We start from the raw sequence: 27,780 nt of genomic DNA, 5'->3' as shown, positions 1-27,780 counted from the left end.
GAAGGTTTATACTCCGTTGCTTGGGGTGGATCTTCTTTAACGGGCTGGTCTGCAGAAAGCCCGTTGTCTTGGCTGCTTTCAATAGCCGTCTGTTTTTCCTCTTCAGCGGGTGTTGGGTGTGGAGCAGAACCTGGAACCACGGGAGGTAAAGTGGTACCCTGCTGGTCCTGAGAGTCGGTCAAAGAGTCTTGATTTGTTAAAGAAGTTTCTATAAACTGGTTACTCAACTCTTGCGCTTGGATGATGGCCTCCGTCTTTTTCCGCTCCGTTTCCTTTTTATGGAAAACCAAGGCTTTCCCCAGTTTCTCGGAAACTTTTATGAGGAAGTTAACGTGGCGGAGTTCAAAAACCTGAAAGTGCTCCAAAAAGTCAAATATTTCCTTGCTGCTGGGGAAAGCCACGGCAGCGCTACAGTCCGTGTCACTATCGCCACTTTCATCATTTATATCGTTTTCTTTAGTCTCCTGCCCTTCAGTAGCTGTCTGGTCCTTCTCCTGACCTTCTGAAGTTTGCTGGTCCTTCTCCACTCCAGCAGCCGGCTTGTCTTTCTCCTCTCCTCCACCAGCGGATTGGTTCACCTCCTCCAATCCAGTAACAGGCTGGTCCATCTCCTCCGGCTCAGCAGCCATCTGGTCGTCCTCTTCTTCAGCAGCCATCTGGTTCTCCTCCTCCTCTCCAGCCAACTGGCCTTTCTCTTCTCCACCAGCCGGCTGGTCCGTTTCCTCCCCTTCACAAGCCAACTGGTCCATGTCCTCCACTTCACACGCCAACTGGTCCATCTCCTCACCGTCACAAGCCGACTGGATCACCTCCTGCCCTCGAGCAGCCGGTAGCTCCTTCTCCTCTCCTCCAGCGGTTGGTTGATTCTCCGGTTCTCCAGCAGTCAGCTGGTCCCTTCGGCTTATGGCAGCTGCGTAGCTGGCTTTGCGCATGGCTTTATTCTTATGGTGCTCCTCGTACTCCGCCTTCAGCTGTCGGAACGTAACAAAGCGCTCTTTGGGCAGCGGCGGCTTGGGTTCCGGTTTCTTCGTGCCCATCAGAAACTCGTCGTCGGTGAAGTCGATGGTGGGGAGCTGCGTGTTCGGCTGGTAGCTGACGCAGGGAAGGGACACGACGTCGCAGGTGAACATCTTGTCCTCCCCCTCCACGACGTTGATTTTGTTCCTCCCGAACTCCTCCTCGATCTTCACGCACATTCGCCGCAGCCTCTTGAGTTTCTTGGGCCCCTTGAGCAGGGTGGTTTGGGTTATGCCGAGGCTCGGGTGGTGTTTGCTCAGGTAGTAGACCCGGTGTCGGGCTCCCACGATGTGCATGAACATCTGGTTGCGGCCCAGGAAGCAGTTGCAGAGCTTGCACTCGTACCGGCAGTAGTTGTGACCCAGGAACTCGTAGACGTACTCCAGGCCCAGCGCCGGCTCCGCGTCCTGGATGGCGTTGAGTTGGTCCTCCAGGCTCTCCTTGGGTTTCGGAGGCTCGGCCTGCTCGCCCTCGTCTTCTCCATCGTCCTCTTCCTGGTTTCCTTTCAGGGCCTCCTCCGCTTTTCTGTGCCTGGCACCCAAGAAGTGACTCTGGAGGTTGAGTGCCGAGGCGCAGGCGACTTTACAGATGTGGCAATAGAAGGGGGGAGGCTCCTCCTCACCGGCGGGGGTGGTGGCGGGAGGGGACTCCATGGCGGCGAGACTACCGCCAACAAACACGACTGCACGCGAGGGACCCGGAAGTGATTGCGGCGCCGGCGCGCGCTCGCGTTTAAGGGAAAGGCTGGGCGGGCGCACGTGGTTGGCTGAGGCAGCCGAAGCGTCATGACGTTTTTGGTGTGCGCGGATTGGGGGCGGTAACGTACGCGGCAGATACCCTCGTGGTTGGCTGCGACAGCACGAGCGTCATGACGTTGACAGTGCGCGCGGATTACGGTTGATGACGTAGCCGGTTGGGCGGGACTCGTAGATACGTGACGTACGCGGCAGCGACACTCGTGGTTGGCTGGGACCGCAGAAGCGCGATGACGCTGTCAGTTGTCGCGTTCTTCAGGTGGGCGGAGTCGACACCCATCACAAACTCCAACCACTTAACTTCCGGTTTATTTAAACCAGAAATAATTGAAGTTTTTCACGAACTGGTGGTTGCACACGACATTGGCAAGCGAATAGACTCCGGTGCAGGATATTCTGAGCTGAAATGCTTACTCCGCTCCGATACCAGCCAACAAAATGGCCGCCTCCGTAGGCGGCGACAACTTTGACCTAGTTAGCCGCTGTCCTGTCATAACAGCTCAATCTTCCAATAACGGACTCTATTCAGTTGCTGGTGTTGTACTCAACCATCAATTCGTCAAAATCTCTAATTACTAAGGTTTTACAGAAACCGGAAGTGACGTTGGTGACCTGTCTCATGGGTCGGAGAAATTGACAGACAGCTGACGCTCCACGACGTTCAGTTGGAACGCATCGCAGGCCGTGGAACGCACTCTGAAACGCATCACGCATGCGCAGTAGGCCGGGGAAGCGGCGTGCACTCTGATAGAACGGCGGCGGGAGTGGGCGGAGTCCTGCGCTGACGCGCTGGTTGTCATAGAAACAGGACGGCATCAGCTGGAGAAAAGCAGAGACCCCGGAACCGGCCCATGTCACCCCGGGGATCGGGTAATTCATAACCCCCCACCCCCCCTTCAGGGGCAATTCACCTCACCCCTAGAGATCCTCCATCCCCCATAAGATTCTCAGAGTGATGTCCGAACCCCCCAGAGGGGTAAATCCACTCTAGTCACCCCCCATAGGGGTAACTCCGCCCCCACCATGGTGCCCCGGCTCCTCCCCTCTCCCCCCCCCCCCAGGGGCAATTCTCATTTAGGGAGACAGATCCCTGATGGGGGGAGGGGTGCTGTGGATGGGGGGGTGGAGTTAGTGGTAGGTGACTGTTGTCAGGGGAGGGGGGGTTAGGTTAACCTCTTGCCCTCCGGAAGATTTACCCCCCCTTCATGACCGGGCCATTTTTCGCGATTCGGCACTGCTTCTCTTCAGCTGACAATTGCGCGGTCGTGCGACGTGGCTCCCAAACAAAATTTCCGTCCCTTTTCTCCCCACAAATAGAGCTTTCTTTCGGTGGTATTTGATCACCTCCGCGGCTTTTATTTTTTGCGCTAGAAACAAAAAAAGAGCGACAAAAATATTTTTTAAGTTCTGCTATAATAAATATCCAATAAAAAAAATAAATCGAATTTCTTCCTCAGTTTAGGCCGATACGAATTCCGCTACATATTTTTGTTATAAAGAAAAAAATCGCAATGAGCGTACAGTGATTGGTTTGCACAAAAGTTATCGGCCCGGATTCAGATACAAATGCGTAATGTTATGCGGGGCGTAGCGTATCTCATATACGCTACGCAGCCGTAACTTTGAGAGGCAAGTCCTGTATTCAGAAAGAACTTGCGCCTAAAGTTACGGCGGCGTAGCGTATATTGGCCGGCGTAAGCCAGCGTAATTCAAAATAGGCTGTAGGGGGCGTGTTGTATGCTAATTAGCCGTGACCCCACATAATTGACGTTCTTAACGAACGGCGCATTTGCGCCGTCCGTGAAAATATCCCAGTGCGCATGCTCCAAATTATGCCGCAAATAGTTAATGCTTTAGACGTGAACGTAACTTACGCACAGCCCTATTCGCGTACAACTTACGCAAACGACGCAAAATTCGACGCTGGCCCGACGTCCATACTTAACATTCGCTACGCCTCATAGAGCAGGGGTAACTTTACGCCGGAAAAAGCCTTACGTAAACAACGTAAAAAAATGCGCCGGGCGGACGTACGTTTCTGAATCGGCGTATCTACCTAATTTGCATATTCGGAAGCGCCCCTATCGGTCAGCGTAAATATTGCACCCTAAGTTACGACGGCGTAGGAGACTTACGCCGCTCGTATCTAGGCAACATTGAGGCGTATCTGATTCTATGAATCAGGCGCCCGAGATGCGACGGCCCGCATTCGGAGTTACGACGGCGTATCTGGAGATACGCTGACGTAACTCCTTTCTGAATCCGGGCCGTAGTGTCTACAAACTACGGGATATTTTTATGGATTTTTTATTTATTTTTTTATACTAGTAAGACCCCTTTCACACTGGGGCCGAGGCTGCGTTAGCGCTAAAGCGCTGATTATTTTAGCGGCACTTTAGCGCTGTTTAAGCGCCGATTTTCGGCCACTAGCAGGGCGCGTTAAACCCCCAAAAAAAGGGGTTTAAAAGCGCCCATGTTGCGGCACTTCCGAAGCGCTTTGGAAGCGTTGCCCATTTATTTCAATGGGCAGGTGCGTTCTGGGAGCTCTAAATACAGCGTTTCCCAAACCGCCCCAAAGATGCGGCTTGCGGGACTTGTTTTAACGTCCCGCAAGTGCACCGCCCCAGTGTGAAGAGTCACACTAAATTGAATGGGGAGGCGGTTTTCAGGCGTTTTTTAGAGGCTATTTCTAGCGCTAAAACGCCTGAAAACCACCTCAGTGTAAAAGGGGTCTAATGGCGGTGATCAGCGACTTAAAGCGGGACTGCGACATTGCGGTGGATAATCTGACACTTTGTGGGGACCAGTGACACTAATACAGTGATCAGTTCTAAAAATAAGCACTGTCACTGTACTAAGGACACTGGCTGGGAAGGGGTTAACATCAGGGGCCATCAAAGGGTTAACCGCTTGCTGACCATACACTATGGGCCAGATTCTCGTAGGAGCGCGTATCTTTGCGGCGGCGTAACGTATCCGATTTACGTTACGCCGCCGCAACTTAGACGGGCAAGTGCTGTATTCTCAAAGCACTTGCTCCGTAAGTTGCGGCAGCGTAGCGTAAATCGGCCGGCGTAAGCCCGCCTAATTCAAATGTAGGACAGGGGGGCGTGTTTTATGTTAATCTTCTGTTATCCCGATGTGATTGACGTTTTTCATGAACGGCGCATGCGCCGTCCGTGGAAATCTCCCAGTGTGCATTGCTCCTAATACGCCTCAAGGACGTCACTGGTTTTGACGTGAACGTAAATTACGTCCAGCCCCATTCACGGACGAGTTATGCAAACGACGCAAAATTTTCAAATTTCGTCGCGGGAACGACGGCCATACTTAACATTGGTACGCCGCACTTACGCCACCATATAGCAGGGGTAACTATACGCCGGGGAAAGCCTAACGTAAACGGCGTAAATTTACTGCGTCGGCCGGGCGTACGTTCGGGAATTCGCGTATCTAGCTAATTTGCATACTCGACGCAGAATTCGACGGAAGCGCCACCTAGCGGTCAGCTTAAAAATGCAGTTACGATCCGACGGCGTAAGAGACTTACGCCTGTCGGATCTAACAGATATCTATGCGTAACTGATTCTAAGAATCAGGCGCATAGATACAACGGCGCAACGCAGAGATACGACGGCGTATCTGGATCTCCTCTAAGAATCCGGGCCTATATATATATATATATATATACAATGGCAAGGCGGCTCTCCTGCTCAACATCACGTACCTAGCACGTGATCCTGCACTTCTGGGTCTGGGGCGCGCAGCGACCAGTTCTCGTTGTGATTGAACACAGCGGGAGCCAATCAACAGGTTTTGGCAGACTCAATGTCCACCAGGACCCGCCGATCATTCGGGAAAAAAGCAGAATGCCAGTCTGCCTATGTAAACAAGGCAGATCGCCGTTCTGTCAATAGGGAAGGCATGGATCCTGTGTTGTTGCAAAGCAGAGACAAGGATCTCTGCCAAGCAGGAACACAGATCTCTGTCTTCCCCTAGTACAAGCACATCCCCCACAGTAGTGATGGGCTCGGAGCGTGTTCAGTGCTGCACACCACCAATCATAGGCAGTGTGTGTATGTGCAGCTGCCGGTCCGGAAATGCCCCACTGCCTATGATTGGCGGTGTGCAGTGACGGCTTCGTTCTGAACACTCCCGAGCCCATCACTACCCCACAGTAACCAAGCACATTTTAAGCACACAGTTAACTCTTTGGTCACCCCTGTTGTTAACCCCTTTCGAGCCAGTGTCATTAGTACAGTGACAGTGCAGCTTTTTTAGCACTGATCACTGTATTCGTGACTTTGGTTCCCGCAGTGTCCGATGTGTCCGCCGTAATATCGCAGTCACACTGATCGCCACCATTACTAGTAAAAAAATAAATAAATATTCCATAAATATATCCCTTATTTTGTAGATGCGATAACTTTTGAGAAAACCAATCAATATACGCTTATTGGGATTTTTTTTTTTTTTTACCAAAAAAATTTAGCAGAATACATATTGGCCTAAACTGATGAAGAAATTCGATTCTTTACATTTTTTTATTGGATATTTATTGAAGCAAAAAGTGAAAAATAAATAAATATATATATATATAGTGGATAGTTAGGATGGGGGTTAGGATTTTTTTGGGAAAAAAATACACTTTTTTTAATAAAAAAATAAGACAACAGTAAAGTTATCCCCATTTTTTTTAATATTATGAAAGATAATGTTACGCCGAGTAAATTCATACCCAACATGTCACGCTTCAAAATTGCGTCCGCTCGTGGAATGCCGACAAACTTTTACCCTTTAAAATCTTCATAGGCGACGTTTAAAAAACTCTACAGGTTGCATGTTTTGAGTTACAGAGGAGGTCTAGGGCTAGAATTATTGCTCTCGCTCTACCGATCGCGGCGATACCTCACATGTGTGGTTTGAACACCGTTTACATATGCGGGCGCTACTCACGTATGTGTTCGCTTCTGCGCGCAAGCTCGTCGGGACGGGGTGCGTTAGGTGCTCCTAACTTTTTTAGCTGGCTCCTAGATTCCAAGCAAATTTGCCAAACCCTGCAGTATGTACTCCTAGGGGGAAGGGCTAGTTCCCCATGCAGTATGTACTCCTAGGGGGAGGGCTAGTTCCCGATGCAGTATGTACTCCTGGGGGGGGGTAGTTTCCCATGCAGTATGTACTCCTAGGGGGAGGGCTAGTTCTCCATGCAGTATGTACTCCTAGGGGGAGGGCTAGTTCCCGATGCAGTATGTACTCCTGGGGGGGGGGGTAGTTTCCCATGCAGTATGTACTCCTGGGGGGAAGAGCTAGTTCCCCATGCAGTATGTACTCCTAGGGGGAGGGCTAGTTCCCTATGCAGTATATACTCCTTGGGGGGGGAGGGCGGTAGTTTCCCATGCCGTATGCACTCCGGGGGGGATCTAGTTCCCCATGCAGTATGTACTCCTGGGGGGTGGGATGACTAGCTTCCCATTTCTTCCTGTGTACATTGTGGTTTAATGTTTCTTTTCTGGTTTGCATTAGGTGGTGGTGGATACCAGATTCAGCCTGTCGGGGCACTCCTCCTGGCACCACGCCCAGCTGTAACAGGCCAGTGTGTGGGGGCACCTCACCTGGCACCATATCCGACTGTGACCTGCCTGGCACCACACAAACCACTGACAGGCCTCTGATAGTCCTGCTGAGTCTGCAGGATGTTGCCGGGCTCTATCCAGATGTCGGGGGAGACCCTGTCTGGGGCGGAGGTGAAGGGGGTATGTGAGGGGCTGACAGAGGGCTCAGTACGGCTTCTCTCCCTACGTGGGTGCCTCCTCTCAGACAGGGACTTTGCCCGGCTGTGTCAGGGGGTGGCTCAGTCTCCCTCCTTGGTTCAGTTGAACCTTAACTTGGGTGTGGTGTCCAGTGCCTCCCGCGTCCAGCAGCTGGCACAGTCCCTGCAAAAGAACCGCTCGCTGCAGTCCCTCTTGTGAGTATCGTGCCTAGGGTGGGTGGGGAAGGCTTAGGGTTACTCCATGGCATTCTAAGATTTTTGTCTGTCTGTCCTGAACGCAGCCTACATGGGAACCCACTGACAGACACGGGACTCGCCCTTCTGAACCCGGCACTGACGGGACACCCTTCCCTGGTCTCCCTAGACCTCGGGGACTGTCTGCTTGGCGATGAGGGCATCGGTCTGATCTGTAGCCTCCTCCCCCCTGATGGAGCCAAACCAGGTAAGACCTCCACCTGTCCAGCTGTCTTTCATCTCTCTGTCTCCAGTGCACCTGCAGAACACAGTTACCATGGGTGAGCTGGTAGTAGAAAATGAAAATAGGGATGAGATGGTTGGCAGCAGTAGGTAAGAGATCCCTACCTAGTAGTAGTCAGTAGTAGGTAGGAGATGGTTGGTAGTGGTAGATAGGCAGCAGTAGGCAAGAGATGACTGTCAGTGGACAGCAGCAGGTAGGGAATGGTTGTTGGTGGTAGGTAGGCCACAGTAGGTAGGACATGATTGAAAGTGGTATGTATGTATGAGGTGATTGGCAGCAGTAGTAGGTAGGAAATGATTGTCAGTGGTAGGTAGGCAGAAGATGGTTGGCATTGGTAGGTAGGCTACAGTAGGTTAGAGATGGTTGTTGGTAGTAGGTAGGCCGCAGTAAGTAAGACGTGGTTGAAAGTGGTGTGTAGGTTGGAAATGGTTGGCACATATGACTTGGTTGAAAGTGGTAGGAGACAGTTGGCAATGATAAGTAGGCAGAAGATGGTTGGCGTTGGTAGGTAGGCTGCAGTAGGTAGAAGATGGTTGTTGGGGTAAGCAGGCAACAGTAGGTAAGGTGGTGGGTAGGCCACAGTAGGTAGGACATGGTTGAAAATGGTACGTGGGCCCCCTACGTCATACTGAGCCAGACCACGGTCCCACCATGCCAGACAGCACCACGGTCCCATGGGGGTATCCCAGTACGCATGCTCGAAATTAAACCGGAACAAGCCAATGCTTCCGACGGTGATGTCATTCTATGCAAATCCCTATTCGCAAACGGCTTACGCAAACGATGTAAAAAATTCAAAAGGGGACGCGGGAACGACGGCCATACTTAACATTGAGTACGCCTCATAATAGCAGGGGTAACTATACGCCGGAAAAAGCCGAACGCAAACGACGTAAAAAAAATGCGCCGGACGTACCTTCGTGGATCGCCATAACAAGCTAATTTGCATACTCGACGCGGAATTCGACGGAAACGCCACCTAGCGGCCGCCGAAAAAATGCACCTAAGATCCGACGGCGTACTAAGACATACGCCTGTCGGATCGATCCGAGATGCCGTCGTATCTTGTTTTGTAGATACAAAACAAAGATACGACGTGCAAAATTTTAAATTACGCAGCGTATCAAGAGATACGCCGGCGTAATTCTTTTGTGGATCTGCCCCTATGATTTTAGTCCAACAATGGAAGATGTATGTGGCCTGTTGGTCTTATTTTTACAAAATTCATACAGTGGAGACATTTATGGCCGAGAAAACCTTCTCTGGTGTCAGATTTGTTCAGTCTCTATACTTCTCCCTAAATTATGTTCCTGACCAGTTGTCCAGCTGCCTGAGGGACTACAGGCTTCCCCTTTCTTTTCCCAGTGAAGCATCCCGCAGGTAGGACTGTAAAGCACCTGCATTTTTAATGTTGCAGGAATGGTGCACCTTCACACCTCCGACCACCTCAGTTCTTGCACCTTCACACCTCCGACCACCTCAATTCCTGCACCTTCACACCTCCGACCACCTCAGTTCCTGCACCTTCACACCTCCGACCACCACAGTTCCTGCACCTTCACACCTCAGACCACCTCAGTTCCTGCACCTTCACACCTCAGACCACCTCAGTTCCTGCTCCTTCACACCTCAGACCACCTCAATTCCTGCACCTTCACACCTCCGACCACCTCAGTTCCTGCACCTTCACACCTCAGACCACCTCAATTCCTGCACCTTCACACCTCAGACCACCTCAGTTCCTGCTCCTTCACACCTCAGACCACCTCAATTCCTGCACCTTCACACCTCCGATCACCTCAAGTCCTGCACCTTCACACCTCCGACCACCTCAGTTCCTGCACCTTCACACCTCCGACCACCTTCATTCCTGCACCTTCACACCTCCGACCACCTCAGTTCCTGCTCCTTCACACCTCAGACCACCTCAATTCCTGCACCTTCACACCTCCGACCACCTCAGTTCCTGCACCTTCACACTTCCGACCACCTTCATGACCAAAAAAAATTGCAGTTAAGATCCGACGGCGTTATGCCGGGTACAGACGAGAGGATTGATCCGCGGATACGGTCCGCCGGACCGTATCCGCGGATAAATCCTCTCGAGGATTTCCGCGGATTTGGATCCGATGGAGTGTACTCACTTTTGGATCGAAATCCGCGCCGAAATCCCATCGCGATGACGTGTCGCGCCGTCGCCGCGATGATGACGCGGCGACGTGCGCGACGCTGTCATATAAGGATACCCACGCATGCGTCGAATCATTACGACGCATACGAGGGAGGGAATCGGACGGATCGATCCGGTGAGTCTGTACAGACCACTGGATCGATCCGCTGAAGCCGATTCCAGCGGATAGATTTCTTAGCATGCTAAGAAATTTTTATCTGCTGGAAATCGGTCGGCCCGAAAAAAATCCGCGGAAAAAGATCCGCTGGGATGTACACACCAGCGGATCTATCCGCTGGAACTGATCCGCAGATCAATTCCAGCGGATAGATCCTCTCGTGTGTACGGGGCCTAAGAGCCTTACGCCTGTCGGATCGAATGGATATCTATGCGTAACTGATTCTAAGAATCAGTCGCATAGATACGAAGGCCCAGATTAGGACTTACGACGGAGTACTTGGCGTTGCGCCGTCGTAAGCCCTTTGAGAATCTGGGCCTTCATCTTTAGCAAATAAACCCCTCAGTGTCAGATCGGCTCCAATTCCTGCACAATGAGAAAGGCAGGGGCTTTACCTTTATAGCTGGTGGTTCCATTGAGTGGAAGAAGAGGGTTGGAGGGCGGGGCTTCTTCACGCTACAACGTTCTCAAGCGGGCCTAAGCTGGTAATGAAATATCCTGGAAGTGGGTACAGAGTAGGGTGACCACATTTCCAAACTACCATTCAGGGACACCCTCCCTTCCCAAAAAATCAGCTTGTGATGTAACGAATCACAGCACAGTGATTGGACACAAGAGGCGGAATTTATGATTTCTCCAATCACAAGCAGGGGGCGGGGATTGTGCTGCTTCAGGCATTCCCGGCCAGGACAAGTACTGTCAGTGAGTAAAGCGGTGATGTGACGAACTTTCTTGGGGGCATCAGATTGGCCCGGGGGGTGTGGGGGGAGGCTGTGTCAGTTTCATTCCGGGACACTGTATTGTCCTGGAATGAAGGTGCCCGGGACAGACCTGCAAAATGCGGGACTGTCCCGGGCAATCCCGGACACGTGGTCACCCTAGTACAGAGGGGTATTTGTAGAGAACATTCAGCAGTCCACCAGCAGACCAGTCCGTGCCTCTGCACACAGGGCCGATCCTAGGCAGGGTGCACGGGGGGCTCCGCACCCAGGCGCCGCAGAGGGGGGGGGGCGCCAAAGCTCCAAGTGCTCCCCTTACTCCTCCTTGTCTGTGTCCAGAGGCCGAGGGCATGTAGCGGGTGCTGCGGTTCCCCATCCCGCTTGCTCTGACAAGAGCGCATACCTCCGGCTGTTCCCGGAATCCGGGCTGGGTACCACAGCGGAGCCTATTATTGGAACACGTTCCGGCACTAGGCTCCGCTAATTAATTCTGTCCAGTGTGCATGGAGCAGTCTCCTGTCTGCCCCGCCCCCTCTGCGTGTGTCGGCTCTTCTCCCATAGGCGGTGTAATGAGAGGCTTCTGGGTTGGCCGTAGCTGCTGCCAATCATCCTGTGCACTCCCAGAAATGCTCTCCGAGTGCCACCCTCCAAGTAACCAAATATGTCACGTATGCCCCGCCCCCTGTAATGTGCTTCTGCTCCCAGCACGCCCGAGCTACAGGGATCTATTGGGCAAGTACTGATCTATGGGGACACCTGATGTGGGGGGCTCTGATGGGGACACCTGCCGTGGGGGTCTCTGATGGGGGACACCTGCTGTGGGGTGCTCTGATAGGGGAAACCTGCTGTGGGGGGCTCTGATGGGGGACACCTGCTGTGGGGGGCTCTGATGGGGGAAACCTGCTGTGGGGGGCTCTGATGGGGGAAACCTGCTGTGGGGGGGCTCTGATGGGGGACACCTGCTGTGGGGGGCTCTGACGGGGGACACCTGCTGTGGGGGGCTCTGATGGGGGACACCTGCTGTGGGGGGCTCTGATGGGGGACACCTGCTGTGGGGGGCTCTGATGGGGGACACCTGCCGTGGGGGGCTCTGATGGGGGACACCTGCTGTGGGGGGCTCTGATGGGGGAAACCTGCTGTGGGGGGGCTCTGATGGGGGACACCTGCTGTGGGGGGCTCTGACGGGGGACACCTGCTGTGGGGGGCTCTGATGGGGGACACCTGCTGTGGGGGGCTCTGACGGGGGACACCTGCTGTGGGGGGCTCTGATGGGGGACACCTGCTGTGGGGGGCTCTGATGGGGGACACCTGCTGTGGGGGGCTCTGATGGGGGAAACCTGCTGTGGGGGGGCTCTGATGGGGGACACCTGCGGTGGGGGGCTCTGACGGGGGACACCTGCTGTGGGGGGCTCTGATGGGGGACACCTGCTGTGGGGGGCTCTGACGGGGGACACCTGCTGTGGGGGGCTCTGATGGGGGACACCTGCTGTGGGGGGCTCTGATGGGGGACACCTGCTGTGGGGGGCTCTGACGGGGGACACTAATGAAGACTTCTTAGGGGAGCATCTCTGTGTTTGAGTCGTAGCCATAGAAACATGTGTAAAGGGGAGGAGTTAGTAAGATGACCACGCCCATGTGGGGGCGCCAGAAATATTTCTGCACCCAGGCGTCTGTGACCCTAGGATCGGCCCTGTCTGCACATGCCACGTGATGATCTTCCAGGTGCCACTGAAAATGACATCATACATCCACCCTGACCTTAGACAACCTCTCTGATCTAGACAGTAGTAGTGTGAGTTGGACCCTTCTGTCGGTCTGTGTTTGTGATATCTGCCTGTCTGTGTGATGATTGGTCCAGCACCATTGGCGTTGTGCCTTTATATCTGTCTGTACAGGACTTCGTGAACTGACCCTCTCCGCTAATCCAGCCATCACCTGCACTGGATGGGCCCGTCTGGCGGTTGCTGTGGCTCACAGTTCTCAAGTGAGAACCCTGAACCTGGACTACAACCCACTGGGTAAGAAGAGGACCTCCCCTCCCCCCCCAATGTTATTTGTAATGTTCCGTTTATATGGCAGGTGCGGGATGGCAGCTCTGGCGTTTGTCAGAAGCCTCAACAGTCTGCAGTTGTGTGTGTGCTGCTGTCAGATCCTGTGAGATCCTGCAGGGCCCCCAGCATAGTTCAAACACCTGAGTAGGGAGATGGGGCCCTAAACTGTATTGGAATACATCATATGCTTGTGTCTCGGCAGGTGACCACATCGCCTCTATGCTGGCTGTGTGTGTGGCCTCCAGCCGGACTCTGGAAATTCTGGATTTGGAAGGCACGGGCCTCAGCAATTTGTCTGCACAGGTGAGTCCTAAAATTCTGGTTCTGGATTTGTGTCTTATGAGATTTCATCTTGTCATGTCGTCACCCCACACATACAGATTGCTCATAATCATAGGTGTGCATTATAGTATGCACCCCAAATGTATTAAAACATGGATGGTGTTAGTAGGGCAGTGGACTTGTCAGTAGTTTTTTATTTTTATTACTTTATTTTTTTATTATTTTCTACAATTTTTTTAGGAGCCGAGTTGGGGGGCTTTAGTGAAATGTCAGCAGGGGGAATCTGCGCCACATGGAGTGACCCCCTGCGCACGCCTTGATAAGGATTAGGGGGCAGATCCACAAAGAGAGTATGTCGGCGTATCTACTGATACGCCGGCGTACTTTCAAATTTCCCGCGTCGTATCTTTGGTTTGAATCCTCAAACCAAGATACGACGGCATCTGGGTTAGATCCGACAGGCGTACGGCTTCGTACGCCTTCGGATCTTAGATGCAATACTTCGGCGTCTGCTGGGTGGAGTTCCCGTCGTTTTCCGCGTCGAGTATGCAAATTAGCTATTTCCGACGATCCACAAACGTACGAGCGGCTGTCGCATTCTCTTACGTCGTCTCTAGTCGGCTTTTTCCGGCATATAGTTAAAGCTGCTGTTTTGTGGCATATAGTTACACCTGCCATGTTAAGTATGGCCGTCGTTCCCGCGTTTAATTTGATTATTTTTTTTTGTTTGCGTAAGTCGTCCGTGAATCGCGGGATGGACGTAATTTACGTCCAAGTCAAAACAATGACGTCCTTGCGACGTCATTTCGCGCAATGCACGGCGGGAAATTTAGGGACGGCGCATGTGCAGTTCGTTCGGCGCGGGGACGCGCTTCATTTAAATGAAACACGCCCCCTACCCGCCCAACTTGAATTCCGCGCCCTTACGCCGCGAGAGATAGACTACGCCGCCGTAACTTACGGCGCAAAATCTTTAACGATTCGAACCAAAGAGAAGTAAGGTACGGCGGCGTAGCGTATCTCAGATACGGTGCGCCGGGGCAGATCTTTGTGGATCTGCCCCTAAGCCTCTAGCACAACTCTAGAGCAAAAACCATTCTGCCTCTGATTCAAATTCATAATAGTAAAACATGCAGACACGAGGACAGTTTAGTCTACATCCTTCACCGTCCGTCCCAACGTCAAGAGAAGGAACTTTATTGCCAGCATAGCTTTATAGACAAAATGACATCATTCATATGAGCACATCTGATTGGTCAGTCCATATATGGCTTTCCTTCTTGTGACGTTTAGGCTGCATTCACACCTGAGCGCTTTGTCGCCTGAAGCGCGACGCTCAAAAACGCTAGAGGGGAAAAAATACATTATTCCCTATGGAGATGGTTCACATCTCCACTTCAAAACGCCTGACGCCGAACCGCTGTCTTCACTTAATCACTTCCTGAAGGGTTGGTTAACTCTATGGCCTTGTACACACGACCGAACATGTCCGCTGAAACTGGTCCGCGGACATGTCCGACCGTGTGTAGGGCCTAGCGGACAGTTTTCCGGCCTAGAGGACAGGTTTCCAGCGGACAAAAGTTTCTTAGCATGCTAAGAAACTTGTCCGCTGGAAACATGTCCGTCGGACATGTCCGATGGTTAGTACGTACTGTATAACCAGCGGCCCAAAATCCTGCGCATGCGTCAAATTGATTCGACGCATGCGTGGAAGCATTGAACTCGCGTGTTAGAGAACGTCGGTGTCTTCTATGTCACCGCGTTCTCTGTCCGCGGGGATTTTGGTCTGATGGTGTGTACACACATCAGACCAAAAGCTCACAGCAGCTCACAGCAGACATGTCCGCGGACCGTTTTCATCGGACATGTCTGCTCGTGTGTACAAGGCCTTAAATGTCTTTTAAGGAAAGTAACAGTATTGTATATACCCATATATATATATACTGTATTTATCGGCGTATAATGCACACTTTTCCCCCCTTAAAATCAGGGGAAAATTGTGCGTGCGCGTTATACGCCGATCCCCGCTGTCTCAGAGCGCCGCCGACAAAGACCGAGCCGAGTGTACTTCGCACTCGGCTAGGCTCGGCTCCGCCCGCAGCCACGCGAGAGGAGCCGAACACACCGGAAATCCGGCTCTGCACAGCTCTACCGAGGCGCCAAACTCAAACACACAACGCTGCAACCCCCAGCAGACAGACACGACGGACACCGACAAGGCTGGACGGACTTGCAGACGGACGCGACGGACACCGACAAGGCTGGACGGACCCCACGCAAGGCCGCAGACAGACACCGGACAGGGCCGCCGATGGACGCCGGGCAAGACAGCAGACGGACACCGACAAGGCTGGACGGACCCCACGCAAGGCCGCAGACAGACACCGGACAGGGCCGCCGATGGACGCCGGGCAAGACAGCAGACGGACACCGACAAGGCTGGACGGACCCCACGCAAGGCCGCAGACGGACGCCGCAGACGGACGCCGGACAAGGCCGCCGATGGACGCCGACAAGGCTGAGCATCCAAAATGTACGTTTTTTCCTAAACTTCCCTTAAGCTTGGGGTGCGCGTTATACGCCGGCGCGCGGTATACCCCGATAAATACGGTATATATATATCAAGAAATAAAACAATAATTGAAAAGAAAAGCAACATTTGAGTAGTTTAGGAGAAAAGTAACAAACACAAAATAATCATTTTATTTAACTCCACCACAGCCTATGCTCATAATGATTGTATGTCTTCTATGGTCGAAGGGGGGAACCTTGTGTCCTGTCATTATGGCTGCCCATATAGACTGACACTCCAGCAGTTACAGTGCTTGAAAAAGTATTCATACATATGAAAAGTGTGGTGTGCGTTTGTATTCAGCCCCGTTTACTCCGATACCCCCTAACTAAAATCTACGGGAGTCAATTGCCTTCAGAAGTCACCTAATTAGTGAATAAAGTCCACCTGTGTGTAAATAAATCTCAGTATAAATACAGCTGTTCTGTGAAGCCCTCAGAGGTTTGTTAGAGAACCTTAGTGAACAAACAGCATCATGAAGGCCAAGGAACACACCAGACAGGTCAGGGATAAAGTTGTGGAGAAGTATAAAGCAGGGTTAGGTTATAAAAAAAACATATCCCAAGCTTTGAACATCTCACGGAGCTCTGTTCAATCCATCATCCAAAAATGGAAAGAGCAAAAATAGAGGAAAACTTGGACAGCCACACTCTAAAAAACTTTCCTTTTATTAAAACTGGTCACAAAAAATACATGCCACAGCAAAAAATAGAACAGAAGCTTGACGCGTTTCACACTGTCTCCCAGTGCTTAATCAAGCTATGATTAAGCACTGGGAGACAGTGTGAAACGCGTCAGTTTCTGTTCTATTTTTGGCTGTGGCATGTAGTTTTTGTGACCATTTTTAATAAAAGGAAAGTTTTTTGGAGTGTGGCTGTCCAAGTTTTCCTCTATTTTTGCATTATCATTGCATTGCCGGCACCCATGGTTTGGATTCAGTGAGAAGGTTCTTTTGTTTCATCTGAGCGGTTACCCTTTCCTCAAAAATGGAAAGAGTATGGCACAACTGCAAACCTCCCAAGACATGGCCGTCCACCTAAACTGACCGGGCCGGGCAAGAAGAGCATTCATCAGAGAAGCAGCCAAGAGGTAACTCTGGAGGAGCTGCAGAGATCCACAGCTCAGGTGGGAGAATCTGTCCACAGGACAACTATTAGTGGTCTCTCCACAAATCTGCCCTTTATGGAAAGTGACAAGAAGAAAGACATTGGTGAAAGAAAGACATAAGAAGTCCTGTTTGCAGTTTGTGAGAAGCCATGTGGGGGAGGGGACACAGCAAACATGTGGAAGAAGGTGCTCTGGTCACATGAGACCAAAATGGAACCTTTTGGCCAAAAAGCAAAACGCTATGTGTGGTGAAAATGTAACACTGCACATTATCCAGAACACACCATCCCCACTGTGAAACATGGTGGTGGCAGTATCATGATGTGGGGATTCTTTTTTCAGCAGGGACAGGGAAGCTGGTCAGAGTTTATGGGATGATGGATGCAGCCAAATACAGGGCAATCTTAGAAGAAAACCTGTTAGAGTCTGCAAAAGACTTGAGACAGGGGTGGAGGTTCACCTTCCAGCAGGACAACGACCCTAAAGTACAGCCAGAGCTACAATGGAATGGTTTAGATCAAAGCATATTCATGTGTTAGAATGGCCCAGTCACAGTCCAGACCTAAATCCCATTGAGAATCTGTGGCAAGACTTGAAAATTGCTGATCACAGACGCTCTCCATCCAATCTGACAGAGCTTGAGATATTTTGCAAAAAAGAATGGGCAGAAATGTCCCTCTCTAGATGGGCAAAGCTGGTAGAGACATCCCCAAAAAGACTTGTAGAGAAAGGGGGTTCTACAAAGTATTGACTCCGGGGGGCGCCATACAAATGTACCCCCCACACACACTTTTCTCTTATTTATTTGTAAAAAAAAAATTGAAAACCATTTATCATTTTCCTTCCACTTCACAATTATGTGTCACTTTGTGTTGGTCCATCACATAAAATCTTAATAAAATACATTTACGTTTTTGGTTGTAACATGAGAAAATGTGGAAAATGTCAAGGGGTATGAATACTTTTTCAAGGCACTGTATATTCCTGGACAGACTGAACTGGTTGAAGAATCCAGTGTGTACACGTGGATATTATACTGGGACCGCAGTGTGTAATGGACAGACGGACGGCCCTTATCCTGAGAATGCAGTGTGTATGGACAGACGGACGGACCTTATCCTGAGAATGCAGTGTGTATGGACAGACGGACGGACCTTATCCTGAGAATGCAGTGTGTATGGACAGACGGACGGCCCTTATCCTGAGAATGCAGTGTGTATAGACGGACGGACCTTATCCTGAGAATGCAGTGTGTAGGGACAGACGGACGGACCTTATCCTGAGAATGCAGTGTGTATGGACAGACGGACAGCCCTTATCCTGAGAATGCAATGTGTATGGACAGACGGACGGCCCTTATCTTGAGGATGCAGTGTGTATGGACAGACGGACGGACCTTATCCTGAGAATGCAGTGTGTATGGACAGACGGACGGCCCTTATCCTGAGAATGCAGTGTGTATGGACAGACGGACGGACCTTCTCCTGAGGATGCAGTGTGTATGGACAGACGGACGGACCTTATCCTGAGAATGCAGTGTGTAGGGACAGACGGACGGCCCTTATCGTGAGAATGCAGTGTGTATGGACAGACGGACGGACCTTATCCTGAGAATGCAGTGTGTATGGACAGACGGACGGACCTTATCCTGAGAATGCAGTGTGTATGGCCGACGGACGGACCTTATCCTGAGAACGCAGTGTGTATGGACAGACGGACTGACCTTATCCTGAGAATGCAGTGTGTATGGACAGACGGACGGACCTGATCCTGAGAATGCAGTGTGTAGGGATAGATGGACGGAGGGACCTTATCCTGAGAATGCAGTGTGTAGGGACAGACGGACGGACCTTATCCTGAGAATGCAGTGTGTATGGACAGACGGACGGACCTTATCCTGAGAATGCAGTGTGTATGGACAGACGGACGGACCTTATCCTGAGAATGCAGTGTGTAGGGACAGACGGACGGACCTTATCCTGAGAATGCAGTGTGTATGGACAGACGGACGGACCTTATCCTGAGAATGCAGTGTGTATGGACAGACGGACGGACCTTATCCTGAGAATGCAGTGTGTATGGACAGACGGACTGACCTTATCCTGAGAATGCAGTGTGTATGGACAGACGGACTGACCTTATCCTGAGAATGCAGTGTGTATGGACAGAAGGACGGACCTTATCCTGAGAATGCAGTGTGTAGGGACAGACGGACGGACCTTATCCTGAGAATGCAGTGTGTATGGACAGACGGACGGACCTTATCCTGAGAATGCAGTGTGTAGGGACAGACGGACGGACCTTATCCTGAGAATGCAGTGTGTAGGGACAGACGGACGGACCTTATCCTGAGAGTGCAGTGTGTAGGGACAGACGGACGGCCCTTATCCTGAGAATGCAGTGTGTAGGGACAGACGGACGGACCTTATCCTGAGAATGCAGTGTGTATGGACAGACGGACGGCCCTTATCCTGAGAATGCAGTGTGTATGGACAGACGGACGGCCCTTATCCTGAGAATGCAGTGTGTATTGGACAGACGGACGGCCCTTATCCTGAGAATGCAGTGTGTATGGACAGACGGACGGACCTTATCCTGAGAATGCAGTGTGTATGGACAGACGGACTGACCTTATCCTGAGAATGCAGTGTGTATGGACAGACGGACAGCCCTTATCCTGAGAATGCAGTGTGTATGGACAGACGGACGGCCCTTATCCTGAGAATGCAGTGTGTAGGGACAGACGGACGGCCCTTATCCTGAGAATGCAGTGTGTATGGACAGACGGACTGACCTTATCCTGAGAATGCAGTTTGTATGGACAGACGGACAGCCCTTATCCTGAGAATGCAGTGTGTATGGACAGACGGACGGCCCTTATCCTGAGAATGCAGTGTGTAGGGACAGACGGACGGACCTTATCCTGAGAATGCAGTGTGTAGGGACAGACGGACGGCCCTTATCCTGAGAATGCAGTGTGTATGGACAGACGGACGGACCTTATCCTGAGAATGCAGTGTGTATGGACAGACGGACGGACCTTATCCTGAGAATGCAGTGTGTAGGGACAGACGGACGGCCCTTATCCTGAGAATGCAGTGTGTATGGACAGACGGACGGACCTTATCCTGAGAATGCAGTGTGTATGGACAGACGGACGGCCCTTATCCTGAGAATGCAGTGTGTAGGGATAGATGGACCTTATATTAATACTACAGTATGTACAGAAGAGCTTAATCCTGAGACCGCAGTTTGTACAGACGGTCCTGAGACTGACATGCGTATGGACAGCGAGACATTATCCTTAGACCGCAGTGCTATGGACAAACGGATATTATTCTGAGAGCACAGTATGTATGGATGGAAAGATTTTATCCTGAGGCTGCAGTAGATATGGTTGAACATTATCCTGAAACTAAAGAGTGTACAGACAGATGAACGTTTTCCTAAGACTTCAGTGTTTGTAGACAGACAGATGGATATTATCCTGAGACCAAAGTTTGTAGGAAATGTTCTGTTTACACGGTCTGTCTTCTGCAGATCCTGCTGGACATGATCCAGAACTATCCGACACCACTGAGGACTCTGGTCCTGTCTGAGAACAACATCAGCGTGGAGCTGCAGCAGCAGATCGCTGACCTTCTCTCCGAAGGGGACGACGAGGATGAGAGTGATGGTCCCGGGCAGGAGCCCCCTATCAGGGAGAAGGGGCTGAAGAGCAATCTAGGTATGTGAGGAGTGTTTGGCAATGGGGACTGGTCAGAGACGGCATTGGTAATGACTTTTTTTAGTCTATTATTTATAAAAGGTTGGGCAATAGCTGTGTGGAGGTAATGTCAGGGGGCAGAGTGTGCAGGAGAGTGTATAGGGTATGACAGTGGGCAGTATGTGCAGGAGAGGAGTGTGGAGGATATGATGGTGGGCAGTATGTGCACAAGAGGATTGTAGAGGGTATGACAATGGGAAGTATGTGCAGGAGAGTGTTGAGGGTATTGCAGTGGGCAATATGTACAGGAGAGGAGTGTGGAGGGTATGACAGTGGGCAGCATGTGCAGGAGAGTGTGGAGGGAATAACAGTGTGCAATATGTGCAGGAGAGCAGTGTGGGGGGTATGACAATGGGCAGTATGAGCTGAAGCGGAGTGTGGGGGGGTATGACAGGGGGCAGTATGTGCAGGAGAGGCGTACAGAGGGTATGACATTGGGCAGTATGTGCAGGAGAGTGAAGAGGGTATGACAGTGGGCAGTATGTACAGGAGAGGATTGTGGAGGGTATAACAGTGGGCACTATGTACAGGAGAGCAGTGTGGGGGTATGACAATGGGCAGTATGTGCAAGAGAGTGTGGAGGGTATGACAGTGGGCAGCATGTGCAGGAGAGGAGTGTGGAGGGTATAACAGTGGGCACTATGTACAGGAGAGCAGTGTGGGGGGTATGACAATGGGCAGTATGTGCAAGAGAGTCTGGAGGGTATGACAGCAGGCAATATGAGCTGGAGCGGAGTGTTGGGCAACAGCTGTGTGGAGGGTATGTCAGCGGGCAGGGTGCGCAGGAGAGTGTAGAGGGTATGACAGAGGGCAGTATGTGCAGGAGAGGATTGTGGAGGGTATGACAGCGGGCAGTATGTACAGAAGAGGAGTGTGGAGAATATGACAGTGGGCAGTATGTGCAGGAGAGGATTGTGGAGGGTATGACAATGGGAAGTATGTGCAGGAGAGTGTGTAGGGTATTGCAGTGGGCAATATGTGCAGGAGAGGAGTGTGGAGGGTATAATAGCAGGCAGTACAGGAGAGGAGTGTGGAGGATATGACAGTGGGCAGTATGTACAGGAGAGGATTGTGGAGGGCATGATAATGGGCAGTATATGCAGGAGAGTATGATAGTGGGCAGCATGTGCAGGAGAGTGTGGAGGGTATAACAGTGGGCAGCATGTTCAGGAGAGGAGTGTATGGCAGTGGGCAGTATGTGCAGGAGAGGGGTACAAAGGGTATGACATTGGGCAGTATGTGCAGGAGAGGTGTACAGAGGGTATAACTTGGGCGGTATGTGCAGGAGAGGGGTACAGAGGGTATGACATTGGGCAGTATGTGCAGGAGATGATTTCTTCCACTTTTTGATGTTTTTTTCACTTTTATGGATATTATTCATTTATTGCACTATGCACTTTGGATTGGTTTGAGCTAATTTGCATATTTGCACTATATATGTTATATGTTTATGAAGATAGCTACTGCTTGTTAATTTTATCTGAACGATTCCAGATCACTCGCTATTAATATTGTGCAGGTCACTGGCACATTTGTCTTTTTTATCATCATTTATCCACTCTTATTACTCTCCACATTACTCAGTTAATGTTGGGTGGGTATATGATTTTATTCAGAGTGGAACACATTTTACACAGGAACCAGTGGAGCACATTTTCCTGACAACTTATTCACATTATGGAAATCATTATTGATGTTTAGTTTTAATTAGATCCTGTTGCAAGCGCCATTACACCCCCCCTTGTCATTATGTGCAGGAGAGGGGTACAGAGGGTATGACATTGGGCAGTATGTGCAGGAGAGGGGTACAGAGGGTATGACATTGGGCAGTATGTGCAGGAGAGGGGTACAGAGGGTATGACATTGGGCAGTATGTGCAGGAGAGGGGTACAGAGGGTATGACATTGGGCAGTATGTGCAGGAGAGGGGTACAGAGGGTATGACATTGGGCAGTATGTGCAGGAGAGGTGTACAGAGGGTATAACATTGGGCGGTATGTGCAGGAGAGGGGTACAGAGAGTATGACATTGGGCAGTATGTGCAGGAGAGGGGTACAGAGGGTATGACATTGGGCAGTATGTGCAGGAGAGGGGTACAGAGGGTATGACATTGGGCAGTATGTGCAGGAGAGGGGTACAGAGGGTATGACATTGGGCAGTATGTGCAGGTGAGGGGTACAGAGGGTATAACATTGGGCAGTATGTGCAAGAGAGGGGTACAGAGGGTATGACATTGGGCAGTATGTGCAGGAGTGTGAAGGGTATGGCAGAGGACAGTGTGTATATTGTAATTCTTGCCTTGTCTCCAGTACTGGAGTTGGGTGGAATGTTATATGAAGTGTCTGTGATAGTTCTGTGTATCCTCCTCCACAGGTCCCGGACAGCACAGAGTCCTCCTAACCTCTGGTCTGGGGGACAGCCTCCTCGCTGAGACAGAGATGTGAGCACACTGACACGACATGGCACTTATTCAGGATAACCCGAATCCTGGCATCCTGAACGGCTGCACATCTGAGGACACGGCTATCCTCTTCACATATTGCACAGATCAGGAGAACACAGGAAGATTTTATTTATTGATGGTGTGTGTGTGTCCTGGGAAAGTGGTTCCTGGGAAAATGACAGGGTTCAGATATAAATGATATATAAATACAGAATATATACATATGAATCTGCACAGGGGAACAAACCCGGCACTTTATCACTGGCACAAACTGCTGATCTCAACCACTCGGGGGGGCAGCTATGCCTGAGTCTGGGAAGGGAGGGGGAGTGGTGGGCACTGCATGGGGCGGAGCTCGTCCACTGTTCAAGCACAAGCAGCTCAATAAAGTTTGTTGTGAAGAAGTAACCATTGTTATGTGATGTATATGTTGGAATTGTATGGGGGTCTGATATTAAAGTGAATTTGCTGTTTGTACATGTACATGTACTAAGAGAAAGACAGGAGGCCAATTGTGACCTTCTGGAAATGCTGATTTCCTGGCTGAGTCTGCCTTTAGACCCCTTTCACACTGGAGCGGTGCGCTAGCAGGATGGTAAAATAAAGTCCTGCTATCAGCATTTTTGGAGCGGTGAAGGAGCGATGTGTATACCGCTCCTCCTCCGCTCCTGCCCATTGAAATCAATGGGGCACCGCAGCTATACTGCCAGAGGCAGAGGCACTTTGCAGTGTTTTTAACCGGTAAAAGCGGCCGAATAGTGCTGCGAAATTGACGGTAAAGTTAAATAGTCTGCTTTACCGCCGACGCCACCCCCACCCCAGTGTGAAAGGGGCCTTAATGCTTTCTGAGTGAATGTCATGGAAAAAGCATGTAGAGCGTCAACCTGAGGTCAGACGAAATTGGCAGTTGTCATCCTTCCTCACTACATAAGGCTGTGTGCTCCGCGTCCATGTGACCGCACCTGTTGTAGCTGATTTGCTGCTCAGGCAGAGTGCAGCATTGCGTTAGGAGAAGGAGGTGTCACATGTTCTCTCCGTACAGGAAGTAGCGGCAGGTATTTAAAGGTCAGGAGATCCCCCTTCAGGGTCCCTACAGAAAGGCGAAGCTGCCATCTGCTCAGTACTGGCCCAGGATAGGTTCACCGAATAACAAGCTGCGCCCAGCTGTAAAAATGTCCAAATTGGGCCCAATTAGCCATTTTCCCCTCCCCAGTGTGACATGTGACTGGTTAGTGTTACAAGGTCTCAGGTGTGAATGGGGAGCAGGTGTGTTAAATTTGGCGTTATCGCTTTCACTCTCTCATACTGGTCACTGGAAGTTCAACATGGCACCTCGTGGCAAAGAACTCTCTGAGGATCTGGAAAAAAAGAATTGTGTCTCTACATAAAGATGGCCTAGGCTATAAGAAGATTGCCAAGACTCTGAACCTGAGCTGCAGCACGGTGGCCAAGACCATCCAGCGGTATAACAGGACGGGTTCCACTCAGAACAGGCCTCGCCATGGTCGACCAAAGAAGTTGAGTGCACGTGCTCAGCGTCATATCCTGAGGTTGTCTTTGGGAAATAGACGTATGAGTGCTGCCAGCATTGCTGCAGAGGTTGAAGAGGTGGGGGGGGTCAGCCTGTCAGTGCTCAGACCATACGCCGCACACTGCATCAAATTGGTCTGCATTGGCTGTCGCTCCAGATGGAAGCCTCTTCTAAAGATGATGCACAAGAAAGCCCACAAACAGTTTGCTGAAGACAAGCAGACTAAGGACATGGATTACTGGAACCATGTCTTGTGTTCTCATTAGACCAAGAAAAAATGATTTTGTGTCAGATGGTGTCAGGCGTGTGTGGCGACAACCAGGTGAGGAGAACAAAGACAAGTGTGTCTTATCTACAGACAAGCATGGTGGTGGGAGTGTCATGGTCTGGGGCTGCATGAGTGCTGCCAGGACTGGGGAGCTACAGATCATTGAGGGAACCATGAATGCCAACATGTACTGTGACATACTGAAGCAGAGCATGAGCCCCCCCCCCCTTCAGAGACTGGGCCGCAGGGCAGTATTCCAACATGATAACGACCCCAAACACACCTCCAAGACCACCACTGCCTTTCTAAAGAAGCTGAGGGTAAAGGTGATGGACTGGCCAAGTATGTCTCCAGACCTAAACCCTATTGATCATCTGTAGGACATCCTCAAGCGGAAGGTGGAGGAGCGCAAGGTCTCCAACATCCAGTGGTCTAGCGTGGGGGGTGCAGGGAGTGCCGTGGCCCCGGGCGCGATATTTAGGGGGGCGCAATTTCAAGCCAGTGTGTGTCACACTGGCCGCGTCCTCCTAAATTTCATTTCCTGTGTCCCCGGCCGTCCAAAGCTCTGGCCGCCATCTTTTAATGTCCGGCGCCCTGTGATTGGGCTATGGGGGGTTATGTGCAGCATGGGGTTGGCCTGTCCTTGATCCTGAACTCCCACCTCTGCACATGACCTCCATTCCCCCAATCACAGTGCGCCAGGACACTGAACAAACATGGCGGCCGCCTTCTACTATCCTCCGGAGTGGACCGATGTAATGATGCAGGACAAGCAGGTGAGGAGGAACACGGACAGGAGCGAGAGGCAGAGAGAGAAACGGAGGCAGAGGCAGAGCGGCAGAAGCAAAGAGAGAGACAGAGGCAAAGAGAGAGAGAGAGAGAGTGAGTGAGACAAAGGCAAAGAGAGAGAGAAAGAGAGACAGAGGCAAAGAGAGAGAGAGTGAGTGAGACAGAGGCAAAGAGAGAGAGACAGAGGCAAAGAGAGAGACAGAGGCAAAGAGAGAGAGAGAGAGACAGAGGCAAAGAGAGAGAGAGAGACAGAGGCAAAGAGAGAGACAGAGGCAAAGAGAGAGAGAGAGACAGAGGCAAAGAGAGAGAGAGAGACAGAGGCAAAGAGATAGAGAGAGTGAGTGAGACAGAGGCAAAGAGAGAGAGAAGGAGAGACAGAGGCAAAGAGAGAGAGAGAGAGACAGAGGCAAAGAAAGGTCAGTATAGTTTTCAGTGTAGTGGACAGTATAGTATAGTGGTCAGTAGGCATGTGCATTTTGTTTAGTTCTGAATCGAAATTCGGACAAATTTTTCATTATTCGGACATTCGGATGCATACGAATTCCCGAATTGTAATATTAACGAAATTAACCGAATCCGAACAAACGTTTTCGAATCGAAAACCCGCGTACGAAATTTGATCGAATTCGAAAACAAATTCGAATGAAAATTTAAAGCAAATTTGAATCAAAATCTAAAAAATATAAATCGATTTCTAAAAAAGAATACTATGAAATAGAATATAAAATAATAAAACAATAGAATGAAAATCAAAGAATAGTAAAGAACAGAATGGAATTTAATAGAATGTAATCAAATACAATAGAATATGACCTGGCGGCTTCTTCTATCTATCTATCTTCCATTTTCTGAAATTCGAAATTCATATAGACTGAACTCAAATTCGAATAGAAAAATATTAGAAGAGTAGAATAATAAAATATATATAAATATAATTTTTTCTGCTCTATTCTAATATTTTTCTATTGGAATTTGAGTTTATTCTATATGAATTTCGAATTTCAGAAAATGGAAGATAGATAGATAGAAGAAGCCAGGTCATATTCTATTGTATTTGATTACATTCTATTAAATTCCATTCTGTTCTTTACTATTCTTTGATTTTCATTCTATTGTTTTATTATGTTATATTCTATTTTATTGTATTCTTTTTTAGAAATCGATTTAGATTTTTTAGATTTTGATTCAAATTTGCTTTCAAATATGTAGTATGCTGAATGGAAAGGTAGAAACTTGTTATTTAGGGTGAACCACCGCTTTAAAGCAGAGGTTCACCCGCACATGACACTTTTTCCCCTTAGATTCCTGCTCGTTTTGTCTAGAGGAATCGGCTAGTTGTTTTAAAATATGAGCAGTACTTACCGTTTACGAGATGCATCTTCTCCGCCGCTTCCGGGTATGGGCTGCGGGACTGGGCGTTCCTATTTTGATTGACAGTCTTCCGAGAGGCTTCCGACGGTCGCATCCATCGCGTCACGATTTTCCGAAAGAAGCCGAACGTCGGTGTGCAGGCGCAGTATAGATCCGCACTGACGTTCGGCTTCTTTCGGCTACTAGTGACGCGATGGATGCGACCGTCGGAAGCCTCTCGGAAGACTTTCAATCAAGAAGGAACGCCCGCTCCCGAAGACCCATACCCGGAAGCGACGGAGAGGATGCATCTCGAAAACGGTAAGTACGGCTCATATTTTAAAACAACTAGCCGATTCCCCTAGACAAAACTAACAGGAATCTAAGGGGAAAAGATAAAAAAATATATAATTGGGTGAACTCCCGCTTTAAGTATTTGATACAATTGATGAATTAGGAGACTGTCAGGATATCTGCAAGCAATCCAACTGAAGGGTTGGTAAAGCAGCAACAGCAATGATCAGGTTCAGTCAAA

At 50.3% G+C, this 27,780-nt stretch overlaps 1 protein-coding gene across 1 annotated transcript; it reads left to right on the top strand.

The window, feature by feature from the left end:
• The first annotated feature begins 2,538 nt into the window (after window positions 1-2,538).
• LRRC73 (leucine rich repeat containing 73) lies at window positions 2,539-23,715 on the top strand. The gene is made up of 7 exons (XM_040351746.1): window positions 2,539-2,642; window positions 7,296-7,737; window positions 7,824-7,984; window positions 12,983-13,105; window positions 13,341-13,441; window positions 20,640-20,826; window positions 23,238-23,715. The coding sequence occupies exons 2-7, from the start codon at window positions 7,466-7,468 to the stop codon at window positions 23,306-23,308; spliced, it is 915 nt and encodes a 304-aa protein (XP_040207680.1). The 5' UTR covers window positions 2,539-2,642; window positions 7,296-7,465; the 3' UTR covers window positions 23,309-23,715.
• The last annotated feature ends 4,065 nt before the right edge of the window (window positions 23,716-27,780 follow it).

This window comes from Rana temporaria, chromosome 4 (genome assembly GCF_905171775.1).
Source record: "Rana temporaria chromosome 4, aRanTem1.1, whole genome shotgun sequence".
Lineage (NCBI taxonomy): Eukaryota > Metazoa > Chordata > Amphibia > Anura > Ranidae > Rana > Rana temporaria.
The sequence above is the reverse complement of the archived record's forward strand: the minus strand, read 5'-3'. Positions and strand labels throughout refer to the sequence as shown.

What these genes read in the sequence shown, in the direction of transcription:
- LRRC73 (XM_040351746.1), top strand. Translation starts at nt 7,466, where the DNA reads ATGTTGCCGGGCTCTATCCAGATGTCGGGGGAGACCCTGTCTGGGGCG. An exon ending in CCTGGACTACAACCCACTGG is followed by an intron (nt 13,106 to 13,340) that starts GTAAGAAGAGGA and finishes GTGTCTCGGCAG; the next exon opens with GTGACCACATCGCCTCTATG. An exon ending in TCAGCAATTTGTCTGCACAG is followed by an intron (nt 13,442 to 20,639) that starts GTGAGTCCTAAA and finishes TGTCTTCTGCAG; the next exon opens with ATCCTGCTGGACATGATCCA.